Source organism: Salmo trutta, chromosome 16 (genome assembly GCF_901001165.1).
Source record: "Salmo trutta chromosome 16, fSalTru1.1, whole genome shotgun sequence".
Classification (NCBI taxonomy): Eukaryota; Metazoa; Chordata; class Actinopteri; order Salmoniformes; family Salmonidae; genus Salmo; species Salmo trutta.
Window position 1 is genome coordinate 30024096 of NC_042972.1, and position 16202 is coordinate 30040297.

General features: G+C 42.1%; 1 protein-coding gene across 5 annotated transcripts in view; it reads right to left on the reverse strand.

Annotated features, from left to right (window-relative positions):
- Positions 1-16202, reverse strand: part of LOC115150515 (disco-interacting protein 2 homolog B-A-like) — an 81171-nt gene that overhangs the window by 34842 nt on the left and 30127 nt on the right. For 4 of the 5 annotated variants that reach the window (XM_029693907.1, XM_029693906.1, XM_029693902.1 and 1 more), the window contains exons 2-3: positions 6947-7018; positions 1954-2133 (exon numbers count right to left, since the gene is read on the reverse strand). In XM_029693907.1, the coding sequence (XP_029549767.1) occupies positions 1954-2133; positions 6947-7018 (252 nt within the window). The remainder of the gene's footprint in view (positions 1-1953; positions 2134-6946; positions 7019-16202) is intronic. The other variant, XM_029693904.1, reaches the window with a different exon arrangement.

Consider the following 16202-nt stretch of genomic DNA (forward strand, 5'->3'; position numbering starts at 1 on the left):
GCACAATCATTCATCGCCATAGAAACATGAGAGAATGACCATCGCATATGTCTGAGAGGCCGAGAGGCGTCTCCGTGGATATAGGTGAGGTTGCCGGGTGTTAAGATGTTAACATTGTAAGGCGTCTCTCCTCCACCTCTCTGGCCCCACACGGCAACCAACAAATGCATAGCAGAGACTACACACATACACACTAGAAGCACCTCAGCCTAGCAACACACACAGGCTGCTACCTTCCACACACCCATGTAAATGCATATAGGCTACATACATGTGCACACAAGACAATCCCTTCTGGATCTAAACATCAATAATATTGCTGACAGCTAATTGTACATCTCTACATCCTCTTGCCCACACCCTCGCTGTCTTCCTTTCTCTGTACCTCCTCCCCCCTCAATGAGACTGAGGTGTCAGCAGGTTCATCATAAGGAGGACTAAACCACCCAGACCTGCGTCTCCCTGGCCCCTCACTCTATCCCTACTCTCTATCCCTCCTCTGAATCCCTCCTCTGTATCCCTCCTCTGTATCCCTCTCTTATTCCCTCTCTTATTCCCTCTCTTATTCCCTCTCTTATTCCCTCTCTTATTCCCTCTCTTATTCCCTCTTATTCCCTCTTATTCCCTCTCTTATTCCCTCTTATTCCCTCTCTTATTCCCTCTCTTATTCCCTCTCTTATTCCCTCTCAGTCCCGCTCCATTTCTTTGTGATATTCCTCTGTTATCCAGTAATAAAACAGTGTTTTCCCTCAATACTCTTCAAAGTCCTCCATTATCCCTGCATCCTATTTGTTTCCACCTGACTACCAGCTACCACTCCCTTTCCCTCTTTCCCAATCCTTCTTCGCTTTGCCCCAAATCCAGTCGGACTTCCAGCAAGATCCCCAGAGATCCCTTCAGATATCAAATGGAACTTGAAGAAAACGTTCATGCAGTTGTCTCTATCTGGTCAGCCGTCCTATAGGATCCAATAGATCACACACAATGGTAGTCCTTCAGCCCCTCCGGCACATCAGACTGGCATCGATTTAGTGTGTGTGTGTGTGTGTCTCACGTGAGAGGCGAGACCAGTCTGATGCAGAGGCTGTCCAGACAGGGAAGAGAGGAGAGGGAAGTGGAAGGAGAGAGAAACGGTAGAGCATGAAGCTGCCTAGAGGGAGGATACATTTACACTGTGTGCACCTAGTAACAGAAGGAGAGAGAGAGTAAAACAGTGAGAGAGAGACAGAGAGACAGAGAGCGAGAGAGGAAGAGAGAGAGAGCAAGAGAGAGAGAGAGCAAGAGAGAGAGAGAGCAAGAGAGAGAGAGAGAGAAAGAGAGAGAGAGAGAAAGAGAGAGAGAGAGAGAGCAAGAGAGAGAGAGGGAGCAAGAGAGAGAGAGAGAGAGAGAGAGAGAGAAATCAGTTATTTAGTGTCTTTTCAACTATCTAAAGATCCATTCTAACAATCCTTCCCTGCAATCTTTAGAATCTACAACAGAATTCTATAGTTCTGAGTTCATCCATCCTGTTTAGTATTCCCCCTGCTCTCTCCACAGCCCATCACATTGCCAAGCCGTGACATCCCTCCACACTCACAATGTGAGGGATCTGGACTCCTGGGCTCCCCTGTAGAGGGGCTGCTGAACACTGTAAGAAGTATAGGGACTTCTCTTTCTCCACAACCCAACAAGACACACACACACATGACCTCAGACAGTATTCACACTCCAACACACACGCGCAAAGCAGTGCTGGCCTTTTATTGGTATTTGAGACAATTATGGGATTACGAGATTCTGCTTCAAAACTATATTACTGGTTATATTGATCGAAATTAAAGAAAATGCTGATAGAATATATCAAACCAAACATGAATGAGAAACTCAACATTATTGACTATGACTGGATTTCTTTAGGTGACTAAGTGTCGATTTAAAACGTAAACTTATGTAAGGAGAGAAGTTGTTGCTCACCTGATCGGTAACGGTCATCCCTGGTCCCTCCGCTGCGGTGCGGTCGTCGGGAGCGGCGATCACGGTAGCGAGAAGAGGAGCTGGGGGGAGGAGCCTGTGTGTGAGCGTTGACATGGGTGGAGCCAGAAGCGTTGCTAGGACCAGGAGCATGCGCGTCATAGGCAGGAGGGGGAGGTTCTACTGGGGAGCACAACAAAAATTAAGTAGATGATTAGGAGATCACAAGACAGTAAACAAAGTACATAGTATTTAGAAGGTCATGTACCACAGAGTACATATATAGAGATGTGGCTATGTCCTTTCCATAGATGCAGACAGAAAGGGCTCAGAACTCTCCACGCCTTCAGTTCTTCCCTTGACCTGACTAAGGCCGTGGCGGTCATGAAAATTTGTCAGCTGGTGATTGTCAAGCAAATAACTGTCGGTCTCACGGTAATTGACCGTTAATTAACATAAACACATTTAGCATCTCTGGGCTTCGACACACAGCCTACAAGCCACTGATGCAGACCTTTGAAACATTTCCATTTTGAAAAGTCTAATAAATCCATGTTATATAGCCTACACCATCACAATACATCCATTATTTATTTTAGACTGGTCTAAAGAAACATGATATGAAGAAAATGTAGTGTATTTCAGAAGAACAGAATAGCATACTTGACTTAGGTTAGGCCCTGATCTGGCTATTGTCACGTCCTGACCAGTAAAAAGGGTCATTTGCCATTGTAGTATGGTCAGGGCGTGGCAGGGGGGTTGTTTTTGTGTGTTTTGGGGTTGGTTTGTTTAGAGGGGATTTGTTCTAGTTTTCATTTTCTATGTTCATTTTCTATGTGTGGCCGAGTATGGTTTCCAATCAGAGGCAGGTGTCTTTCGTTGTCTCTGATTGGAAGCCATACTTAGGCAGCCTGTTTTTTCCTTTGGGTTTGTGGGTGGTTGTTTTCTGTATAGCCTGTGTGCCTTATGGAACTGTTTCGTCGTCTGTTTATTTTGTTTTGAGTGTTCTTTCTAATAAAGTAAGAAGATGAGCACTATACCCGCTGCATTTTGGTCACCTTTCATCAACGCCTCTGACAGCTATGCCATATGGCTGTGGGCTACACTAGTTAATTTAGCAGACAAGAATTCCGTGGCATTATTTTATATTATTTTGTAGTATGAAGAATACAATTGAACATATCTGAATGAAACAGAAAGGATATTTTCTCCAAAACTATTTGAGGGAGTGCGTACGTGCAGCTATTCTGTGTTGAGCGGTTAACAAAGAAGGTCCTCCTATATGTTTAATTTAGAGTTATTTATGCAACTTTAGTTGTGATTAGGGTTGCAAAGGGTCGGAAACTTTCCGGTAAATTTCCAGGAATTTTCCGGAAATTTTCCATGGGAAGTTAAGCCAGGGAATTTTGCTTAAATTCATAAAAAAAGTTAGCTTATGACAGTGAAACTTTTTTTGTGGGATACACATAAGGCAATTCTAGGTCTTGTGGCATATTTTGGTTAAACTATCCACTATTCAATGCATGCACAGTGCATTCTTCCATCACATGTGCAGTGCACTCTTCCATCACATGTTCAGCTGATTCTCAAGATATTGCACACTAATGAGATTCTATTGAGCCCACACTACTACACTGTCTGAGCCAAGGACTACATGCTTTCTGGTAAATTTAGATTACAATATTGGATAGGGTGAATATATTTTATATGACATACATGATTTTCTGTTAACTAGAAAATAGTAGCCTACAGCAAAATGTGTTTAAATCCTTTCTAACTTGTTAACAATTTCTGCTAGTTAGATTTTTCTACCATGTGGGTTTTAGCTTGCTTGAGCCTGCTAACTGAGGAGTGTTAATTCACCTGTGTCCATACATATTTCATTTTAAAACATTTATCTTACAAAGGAGTTGTTTAATAAAACTGCTTAACTATTTATCTGTACATGGAATGGTATTATTATTTTTTTACTCATTCTTTTCCCAATCTTTACAGGAAAATGCCACGGGCACTATCTGATGTGTGGAGACATTTCACTGCAGCTAATGTAGAAGGAAAAGCTGTGTACATTTGCAAATACTGTGCCAAATCATATGTGAAGAATGCAACAAAGATGCAGAATCATCTGGCCAAGTGCATAAAGTTCCCTCAGCGCTCACAACAAGCAACCTCTGACAAAAGTCCCTCTACTTCTATTCGAGGTGAAAATGATAAATCAGACACCTTATCGATAGCAAGAGCTCATGGTCCTTCTGGAATTAGAAGTTTTTTTGACTCAATGGAAGAAAGTAGTCAGAGAAATGCTGATGAATGTCTTGCTCCGGCTGTGTATGCAACTGGTTCACCTCTGATGCTCACAGGCAATGTGTATTGAAAGAGAATTCTGAATGTTCTCCGCCCAGCATACACCCCTCCAACCAGACATGCTTTATCTACTCATTTGCTGGATGCAGAGTTCAACAGAGTTCAAGTGAAGGTCAAGCAAATCATAGAGAAAGCAGACTGTATTGCAATCATCTCTGATGGGTGGTCGAATGTTCATGGGCAAGGAATAATTAACTACATCATCTCCACCACTCAACCAGTATTCTAGAAGAGCCCAGACACAAGGGACAACAGACATACCAGTCTCTACATTGCAGATGAGCTGAAGGAAGTCATCAATGACCTTGGACCACAGAAGATATTTGCACTGGTGACAGACAATGCTGCGAACATGAAGGCTGCTTGGTCTAAAGTGGAGGAGTCCTACCCTCACATCACACCCATTGGCTGTGCTGCTCATGTATTGAATCTGCTCCTCAAGGACATCATGGCACTGAAAACAATGGATACACTCTACAAGAGAGCCAAGGAAATGGTTAGGTATGTGAAGGGTCATCAAGTTATAGCAGCAATCTACCTCACCAAGCAAAGTGAGAAGAATAAGAGCACCACATTGAAGCTGCCAGCAACACCTGTTGGGGGTGGTGTTGTCATCATGTTTTATAGTCACCTGGAGGGGAAGGAGTCTCTCCAAGAAATGGCCATATCACAGTCTGCTGATATGGACAGCCCCATCAAGAGGATCCTCCTGGATGATGTATTTTGGGAGAGAGTGGTAAGCAGCCTGAAACTCCTGAAACCTATAGCAGTAGCCATTGCACGGATTGAGGGAGACAATGCCATCCTGTCTGATGTTCAGACTCTGCTTGCAGATGCAAGAGAAGGAATCCGTACTGCCCTGCCCACTTCACTGTTACTCCAAGCAGAGGAAACTGCAGTTCTGAAATACATCAAAAAGCGTGAAGACTTCTGCCTGAAGCCCATACACGCTGAAGCGTACATGTTGGACCCCAAGTATGCTGGCAAGAGCATCCTGTCTGGTGCAGAGATCAACAAGGCCTATGGTGTCATCACTACCGTGTCTCGCCATCTTGGCCTGGATGAGGGAAAGGTTCTTGGCAGTCTGGTGAAGTACACTTCCAAGTAAGGGTTTTGGGATGGAGATGTAATATGGCAGTTGTGCCAACATATCTCATCAGCCGCTTGGTGAAAGGGACTTTGTGGATCTGAGGCTCTTTCCCCTGTTGCCTCCATCATCCTCCAAATCCCAACAACATCAGCCACCTCAGAGCGCAACTGGTCCTTGTTTGGGAACACACACACCAAAGCACGCAACAGGCTGACCAATACAAGGGTTGAAAGATTGGTTGCCATCCGGGCAAATTTGAGTATTTTTGAGCCTGACAACAAGCCTTCCTCAACAAGGTTGGAAAGTGACAGTGAAGATGAGGCCTCAGAGTCTGATGTTCAAGAGGTGGACATTGAAGAGGTCCAGGAAGAAGACATGGAAGCCTGAGAGGAAGACCACCAAATCTTTAGTTTCTAGACTATCATTTTACAGATGTATGTTGAAAACGTTTTTGGGAGATGTGATGGATCATTGGGGATCATTCAATATTCCCTTTCTTTTGTGAAATCATCCCATGTAACGAGTCAACTCATTTAGTTAAAGTTCAATAACTAAATAGTTTTTTATTTCTATTGGAAGGATTTAATCATTTGCAATTATGTCTACTTATGAAAACTTAAAAGGTTTATGTTTCTGTCTTCATATGAGATGGTAAATATATACAATGCAAAAAACATCTACATTTAAATGGTATTAATATTAATTCCCATATATTCCTGTTAATTCCCATATATTCCAGTTAATACCCACAGAAAGTTTCCACCTCTGAATTATCCCCAAAATGTGCAACCCTAGTTGTGCTACAAACATTGGGCTATATGTTTTGATTTTGAATACATTCTAAGGCTGCATGATGCGACTCTAAAGATGATTTGAAAAAAGTCGCATGAAAGAGCATGAGCTCTGCTTAGTTTTTTGCACAGGCTGCACACACTTCATCAGTCTCTCATTCACAATTTGAACGGGGACTTCAAATCAAATGTTATTGGTCACATACACATATTTAGCAGATGTTATTGCGGGTCAGATGTTATGTGACTAAGTCAGTTAATGATGCTATGTTACATCACAAGATAAAGAGAGTATCGCACCTTCTCAAAGAGAAATCATCCTATAATCTGATACAATCTTACAAAATGTCATTAGGTTCTACATGTGCTTTTACAACATACAGTATTTTCATAAAATGTATAAAGATCTTTACAAAAGGGTTCCATCTAACCATAACAGATTATTATTAGATATGTTTTTTCCTTTATTTACCTAGGCAAGTCATTTAAGAACATTTATTTACAATGACGGCCTACCCTGGCCAAACCCGGACAAAGCTGGGCCAATTGTGTGCCGCCCTATGGGTCTCTCAATCACAGTCCCTGGATTCAAACCAGATTTTTGTAAATAAACTAAAACCAGACAAAAAGAGTAGTTGGATATGGAAGGTATGTTCTCATAGTGTCACATGGATCAAATTCTATAAGTAGGAAAAGGGAAAAGAGGGGAGGTGTTGTATCCAGGATCAGAGGATAGGTCAATGTTTCTTACCTGGTGTTTGCATGAAGAAGGGAAGCAGAAGTTTAGTCTTTTTCTTCTCATATCCCTTCTGAGTGATATCACCTGAGAAAGAAGAGAGTGATGTTTACTATTGTGTTCAAACAATCACAACATGCAACACACACACACACACATTACTAGTTCCACAGACAGTACACATACATACAGTTCCTTCAGAAAGAATCCACACCCCTTGACTTATTCCACATTTTGTGGTGTTACAAAGTGTAATTAAAATGAATGGCATTGGAAAACCTCCCTGGTATTTGTCGTTGAATTTGTGCTTGAAATTCACTACTCGACTGAGGGACCTTACAGATAATTGTATGTGTGGGGTACAGAGATGAGGTAGTCATTCAAAAATGATGTTAGACACCATTATTGAACAGTTAGTCCATACAACGTATTATCTGACTTGTTAAGCACATTTTTACTCCTGAACTTATTTAAAATTGCCATAACAAAGGGGTTGAAAACATTTCAGATGTTCATTTTTAAAACATAATTCCACTTTGACATTATGGGGTATTGTGTCTAGATCAGTGACATAAAATACAAATTGAATCCATTTTAAATTCAGGCTGTAACACAAGAAAATGTGGAAAATTCCAAGGGGTGTGAATACTTTCTGAAGACACTGTAGGTTACTATGTGCACCAAACCTACAGTGGACAAATAGACTAATTTGAACAAAAATGAGCGTTTCATGACAAAATTGTAACCACTTCTTTCCAAACAACAGTGTGTTCTTTATTAAAAATGCAATTTCTACACTGGAGAAACTGTGTGTCGGCTATGTGTTCATACTGTAGCACACCCACACCCACACACACACACACACACACCCACACCCACACCCACACACACACACACACACACACACACACACACACACACACACACACGCACACACACACACACACACTAGAATGTCCAACTTTGATGAAGAAATACTAGAATATTCCAACCAATCGCTTTTAGGGTTAGTGGTTTTCTTTTCCTGTCTGAATTCTTCACATCTCAAAATCTATTTGGGAAAAATATCTACAATATTAATACTTTAAGGCACTTTGATGGCAGTTCTTTTCCCACTTTTTTCCCCCGACTCTTATTCTCTGTGGATTACATAAAAATAATTCCAATTCAGATTTTATTATGTCAGAACATTTGTCAACTGTATTTTCAAATAGCACCTGACAAATCGGGAAAACCCATAAACCCTGGAAGTAATGGTAAAGGCAAACCCATAAACACTGGAAGTAATGGTAAAGACAAACCCATAAACCCTGGAAGTAATGGTAAAGGCAAACCCATAAACCCTGGAAGTAATGGTAAAGGCAAACCCATAAACACTGGAAGTAATGGTAAAGGCAAACCCATAAACCCTGGAAGTAATGGTAAAGGCAAACCCATAAACCCTGGAAGTAATGGTAAAGGCAAACCCATAAACACTGGAAGTAATGGTAAAGGCAAACCCATAAACCCTGGAAGTAATGGTAAAGGCAAACCCATAAACCCTGGAAGTAATGGTAAAGGCAAACCCATAAACCCTGGAAGTAATGGTAAAGGCAAACCCATAAACCCTGGAAGTAATGGTAAAGGCAAACCCATAAACCCTGGAAGTAATGGTAAAGGCAAACCCATAAACCCTGGAAGTAATGGTAAAGGCAAACCCATAAACCCTGGAAGTAATGGTAAAGGCAAACCCATAAACCCTGGAAGTAATGGTAAAGGCAAACCCATAAACCCTGGAAGTAATGGTAAAGGCAAACCCATAAACCCTGGAAGTAATGGTAAAGGCAAAACCCATAAACACTGGAAGTAATGGTAAAGGCAAACCCATAAACCCTGGAAGTAATGGTAAAGGCAAACCCATAAACCCTGGAAGTAATGGTAAAGGCAAACCCATAAACCCTGGAAGTAATGGTAAAGGCAACCCATAAACCCTGGAAGTAATGGTAAAGGCAAACCCATAAACCCTGGAAGTAATGGTAAAGGCAAACCCATAAACACTGGAAGTAATGGTAAAGGCAAACCCATAAACCCTGGAAGTAATGGTAAAGGCAAACCCATAAACCCTGGAAGTAATGGTAAAGGCAAACCCATAAACCCTGGAAGTAATGGTAAAGGCAAACCCATAAACCCTGGAAGTAATGGTAAAGGCAAACCCATAAACCCTGGAAGTAATGGTAAAGGCAAACCCATAAACCCTGGAAGTAATGGTAAAGGCAAACCCATAAACCCTGGAAGTAATGGTAAAGGCAAACCCATAAACCCTGGAAGTAATGGTAAAGGCAAACCCATAAACCCTGGAAGTAATGGTAAAGGCAAACCCATAAACCCTGGAAGTAATGGTAAAGGCAAACCCATAAACCCTGGAAGTAATGGTAAATGCAAACCCATAAACACTGAAAGTAATGGTAAAGGCAAACCCATAAACCCTGGAAGTAATGGTAAAGGCAAACCCATAAACCCTGGAAGTAATGGTAAAGGCAAACCCATAAACCCTGGAAGTAATGGTAAAGGCAAACCCATAAACCCTGGAAGTAATGGTAAAGGCAAACCCATAAACCCTGGAAGTAATGGTAAAGGCAAACCCATAAACCCTGGAAGTAATGGTAAAGGCAAACCCATAAACCCTGGAAGTAATGGTAAAGGCAAACCCATAAACACTGGAAGTAATGGTAAAGGCAAACCCATAAACACTGGAAGTAATGGTAAAGGCAAACCCATAAACACTGGAAGTAATGGTAAAGGCAAACCCATAAACACTGGAAGTAATGGTAAAGGCAAACCCATAAACCCTGGAAGTAATGGTAAAGGCAAACCCATAAACACTGGAAGTAATGGTAAAGGCAAACCCATAAACACTGGAAGTAATGGTAAAGGCAAACCCATAAACACTGGAAGTAATGGTAAAGGCAAACCCATAAACCCTGGAAGTAATGGTAAAGGCAAACCCATAAACCCTGGAAGTAATGGTAAAGGCAAACCCATAAACACTGGAAGTAATGGTAAAGGCAAACGGGGTAAAAACAGAATTGAACTGCCTGTAGTTGGATTCCCAATTCCCACATCAGACTTTAGCAACCCTGGTAATGACCCTCTATGCTCAACAAGGTGTGGTGTATTACCCATCTGTTCAAACACGGCCTTTTATAAGTCACTTCCATTTGAGAGAGAGAGGGGGGACAGAGATTAAGCAAATGAAAGGAGGAATGAAAAGGGGGAAAGGGAAGAACAACAGAGATGACCAGAAAACAGTGATAGATTAAAGTAGCTAGCTACTAGTGCTTAGCGGCAGTGGTCTGACTGAGAGAAGGACAGATGGAAAGACATGAGCTGGATGATGAGTGTTGGTGTCACTCCAGTGGCAGGATGAGAGGAGGAAGTGGAGGGAGAGAGAGGACTAAATATGGAGACACATGGATGCCAGTGTAGGATGGTATGAATCAGAGATATACACAGAGAGTGAGGGGGAGGACAGAAGAGGAGAAGAGGGGAGAGATAAGGGAGAGGAAGAAAATGGAGGAGAAAGTGTGAAGGGGACTTAGGGGAGGAAAGGATGGGTACACAGAGGTGGATGAATGTAGAGGTGGGGTGATGGCAGGTTATAGTGAACATGTCTATTGTGTCTCAGACAGAACGAGAAAGTAGAGAGCTCTCTTTTTCTCACTCTCTCTCTCTCTCTCTCTTCTCTCTTGCCTGACTGAGTTCTCTGCCTGAGAATCTGGCCTTGAAGCAGAGCAGCCTCTCTGCCAACCGCCTCCGTAGGCACTGCTGCCACACACACACACACACACACACACACACACACACACACGCACACACGCACGCACGCACACACCCACTCTCCCACGCATACACAATCCATCTGGAGTGCATTCACCTCGATATCCCCCCTGTTGAACACAGATGATAAATATGCCCTCCCTCAAACCCTCTGTTCTACCTCCTCCCCCACCTCCCTCCCTCCCCCTGTGAACAGCTGTTGAATGAACCCCTGACCGCCCTGCAGAGTCTGAGATAACATTTCAATAATGTTTCGATAAAGGCTGAGGGTTTCCGTTGTTTTACGGTTAGCTGAGATTACATTTCAATAACACTTCGATAAGGGCTGAGGGTTTAGAGTGTCTGACGGTTCACCTAATCTGAACGGGTGATCTCTTCATCTGAGGCCAGAAATGAGATTCCTGCTGGGTAGTATCATCTCGAAGAGCTCTCAACGGGCAGTGGACCTAAACCCAGATTACAGATTAGAAACCTGGCTGAGGAAAAGGCAGGAAATGCCAAGGTGAGTTTTAGATGTTCCAGTGGTCTCCTTCTATAGGAATTCTAAAGGGATTACAGGGCTTCTCCCTGAACAGACACATTCCATAATATACACATAGGGATTCAGTATACAAATACGGACTCTAGCCTACACAGAGACACAGTTCAATAGGTCTATTTTATTTAGATGCACATTGAAACAGAGTAAATTACCCAAATGTAGGGATGCACCAACATGGACATTCTGGGACAGACAGTGGTACATGGTAACATGTTTCTACTTGATCACACAGCCAGTTCCTAAAGAAGAGCCAGCATCACGGTTTCCTAAAGCCACGTTGGTCTCTCTCCAGTCTCAAGTCCAGACAACACGACTGTTGAAGATTTAAGCTGGAATTCAACCGAAACTTCTAAATCAATATTGACGCAGTGTCTTTAAGTTCAAACTACTTCTGTGAACACACACTTCTTATTCTGGAAGCATCTACCTGGTAGTAGGTTTTACAGTGGCCAAAACCATTCTGTGATTTTATTTGACCATAAGGAAAATAGTTTCTATATAAATACAGCAATGCAGGTTTGATTGAAGTCTAAAGCTTGGATTGAATTGGTACAGATATCCATCCAGGACATGCTACTGTGCTTTTCAAACACACCTTAGACAGCACAGTAAGATAAAACATTATCTGCAACGATTGACTTCCAGCCCAAGTCTGTTGGTTTGCCTGGTGTATGATATCCCAACAGCTGCTGGTACCATTCTGGTCTCTCTCTATAGACAACATGGGTGTTGATGAAGACTTACGCTTCTTCTGCCTGGAGGGGGGGATTAGATGTTTTATTCTATGGGGGAGAGATCAAAGCATCTCCCCCTCCTCACCCATACACCCCCTCTTCACTCCCCCCTTCCACACACGACACACACATTTGAATTGCATTGAGACTGTTCACTCTGTCTGCATAGCAATTAGCTAGGTCCCTCCTCTGTCTCTCTGTCTCTTCCTTTTCCCATTGTACTGCATCTCACTGTTTCACGGCAACACTGAGACATATCTAAACATATACTGGTTGATAATATACACTTATGACACATGGTACGCACACACACACACACACACACACACACACACACACACACACGGAAAAAACAGGGAGAGAGGATGAGGACGGGGATTCCCAGTCTATATCACTCACCATAATATACTGAACAAAAATATAAACGCAACATGTAAAGTGTTCTACTTTCTCGTTCTCTCTTTTCTCACTCTAACTCTCTCTCTTTCATGAGCTGAAATAAAATATCCCAGAAATGTTCCATACACACAAAAAAGCATATTCCTCTCAAATTTGTTTACATCCCTGTTAGTGAGCATTTCTCCTTTGCCAAGATAATCCAGCCAATTGACAGGTGTGGTATATCAAGGAGCTGTGCTGAGGACAATAAAAGGTCACTCTAAAATGTGCAGTTTTGTCACCCAACACAATGCCACAGATGGCTCAAGTTGAGGGATTTCTGTCTGTAATAAAGCCCTTTTGTAGGGAAAAACTAATTCCGATTGGCTAGGCCTGACCCATGGCTGCGCCCCTGCCCGGCAATATGAAATCCATAGATTAGGGCCTAATGAATTTATTTAAATTGACTGATTTCCTTCCATGAACTGTAACACAGTTTTAAATTATTGCATGTTGAATTTATATTTTTGTTCAGTAAACTACATCCATTTGTTTTGAGTTTTGTTGGAAGAGAAGGATTGAGGTCTTGTAAACATTTAAATATAAACAGCATACCCATGTGGACACTAGACAACACTTTCACTGTATATTGACAACAGACCCACATCTACAGAACTTCTATACAATTTCCTGTAAAACTTAACTAGATCTAATAACATCAATGTATTATAAAGAGAGAGGAAGAATGTGCGATACAAAAGCAAGTACACCGGAAATCATGTCACAGCAGACAGAGGCTTGATCTCACTGATATGACCGCAGACAAGTGATGATGAGTAGGAACCTGGACACAAGATGACATACAGCGCCTTTGGAAAGTATTCGGACCCCTTGACTTTTTCCACATTTTGATACTTGACAGCCTCATACTAACATTTATTAAATTGTTTTTCCCCCACTTCAACCTACACAAAATACCCCATAATGACAAAGCAAAAACAGGTTTAGAAATTTTAGCAAATTTATTATTAAAAAAAATGAAGTAAATATCACATTTACATAAGTATTCAGACCCTTTACTCAGTACTTTGTATTAGCACCTTTGGAAGAGATTACAGCCGAGTCTTCTTGGGTGTGATGCTACAACATTGGCACAACTGTATTTGGAGAGTTTCTGCCATTCTTCTCTGCAGATCCTCTCAAGTTCTGTCAGGTTGGATGGGGAGTGTTGCTGCACAGCTATTTGATGCTACCACCACCATGCTTCACCGTACGGATGGTGCCAGGTTTCCTTGAGATGTAACGCTTGGTTTTCAGTCCAATCTTCGATTCATCAGAGCACAGATTCTTGTTTTCATGGTCTGGGAGTCTTTAGGTGCCTTTTGGCAAACTCCAAGCGGGCTGTCATGGGCTGTCATGTGCCCAGGAGTGGCTTTACTGAGGAGTGGCTTCTGTCTGGCCACTCTACCATAAATTGGTGGAGTGCTGCAGAGATGGTTGTCCTTCTGGAAGGTTCTCCCATCTCCACAGAGCAACCCTGGAGCTCCTGTCAGAGTGACCATCAGGTTCTTGGTCACCTCCTTGACCAAGGCCCTTCTCCACCAATTGCTCAGTTTGGCCGGGTGGCCAGCTCTAGGAAGAGTCTTTGTGGTTCCAAACTTCTTCTGTTTAAGAATGATGGAGGCCACTGTGTTCTTGGGGACCTTCAATGCTGCAGACACTTCTTGCTACCCTTCCCCAGATCAGTGCCTTGACCAAATCCTGTCATCGGAACTCCACAAACAATTCCTTCGACCTCATGGCTTGGTTTTTGCTCTGACATGCAATGTCATCTGTGGGACCTTATATAGACAGGTGTGTGCCTTTCCAAATCATGTCCAATAAATTGAATTTACCACAGGTGGACTGATAAAAAGTTGTAGAAACATCTCATTGAAGATCAATGGAAATAGGATGCACCTGAGCTCAATTTCGAGTCTCATAGCAGTACCAGTCAAAAGTTTGGACACACCTACTCATTCAAGGGTTTTTCTTTATTTGTTCTATTTTCTACATTGTAGAATAATAGTGAAGACATCAAAACTCATGTAGTAACCAAAAAAGTGCTAAACAAATCAAAATTATTAAAATGTTTGAGATTCTTCAAAAGTAGCCACCCTTTGCCTTGATGACAGCTTTGCACTCTTGGAATTCTCTCAACCAGCTTCATGAGGTAGTCACCTGGAATAAAATTCAATTAACAGGTTTGCCTTGTTAAAAGTTAATTTTTTGAATTTCTTTCCTTCTTAATGCGTTTGAGCCAATCAGTTGTGTTGTGACAAGGAAGGGTTGGTATATGGAACATAGCCCTATTTGGTAAAAGACCATCCATATTATGGCAAGAACAGCTCAAATAAGCAAAGAGAAACGATAGTTCATCATTACTTTAAGACATGAAGGTTAGTCCATCCGGAAAATTTTAAGAACTTTGAAAGTTTCTTCAAGTGCAGTCACAAAAACCATCAAGTGATATGATGAAACTGGCTCTCATGAAGACCGCCACAGAAAAGGAAGACCCAGAGTTACCTCTGCTGCAGAGGATAAGTTCAAAGGACACTAATATGGAGAAGAGACTTGCTTGGGCCAAGAAACACGAGCAATGGACATTACACCGGTGGAAATCTATCCATTGGTCTGATGAGTCCAAATGTTAGATTTTTGGTTCCAACCGCCTCGTCTTTGTAGGTGAACGGATTATCTCCGCATGTGTGGTTCCCACCGTGAAGAATGGAGGTGGTGTGATGGTGAGGGGGTGCTTTGCTGGTGACACTGTCTGTGATTTATTTAGAATTCAAGGCACACTTAACCAGCATGGCTACCACAGCATTCTGCAGCAATATGCCATCCCATCTGTTTTGTGCTTAGTGGGACTATCATTTGTTTTTCAACAGGACAATGACCCAACACACCTCCAGGCTGTGTAAGGGCTATTTGATCAAGAAGGAGAGTGATGGAGTGCTGCATCATATGACCTGGCCTCCACAATCACCCGACCTCAACCCAATTGAGATGGTTTGGGATGAGTTGGACCGCAGAGTGAAGGAAAACAGCCAACAAGTGCTTAGCATATGTGGGAACTCCTTCATGACTGTTGGAAAAGCATTCCAGGTGAAGCTGGTTGAGAGAATGCCAAGAGTGTGCAAAGCTGTCATCAAGGCAAAGGGTGGCTACTTTGAAGAATCTCAAATATAAAATATATCTTGATATGTTTAACACTTTTTTGGTTACTACATGATTGCATATGCGTTATGTCATAGCTTTGATGTCTTCACTATTATTATACAATGTATAAAATAGTAACAAATAAAGAAAAACCCTTGAATGAGTAGGTGTGTCCAAACTTTTGACTGGTACAGTATGTAAATATGGTACAGTTGAAGTCGGAAGTGTCACGTCCTGACCAGCAGAGGGCGTATTGCTTAGTCTAGGTCAGGATGTGGCAGGGGGTTTGTGTTTGTTAAATGTTGGTGATTGGGACTTCCAATTGAAGGCAGGTGTGTATAGTTGCCTTTGATTGGAAGTCCTATATAGGTGTGTGTGTTTGTCTTTGGGGTTGTGGGGAATTGTTCTTGCACTGCGTTTGCATAGCCTGTGAGACTGTCCAGGTTGTGAGTATCATTTATTGTTTTGTTTTCCGGTGGATGCTTTGCCTTTTACCAATTAAAAGCATGAGTGTCCACACTTCCGCTGCGCCTTGGTCCTTCTCTCTCATGTACGACTTATTCTGTGACAGGAAGTTTACATACACCTTAGCCAAATACAT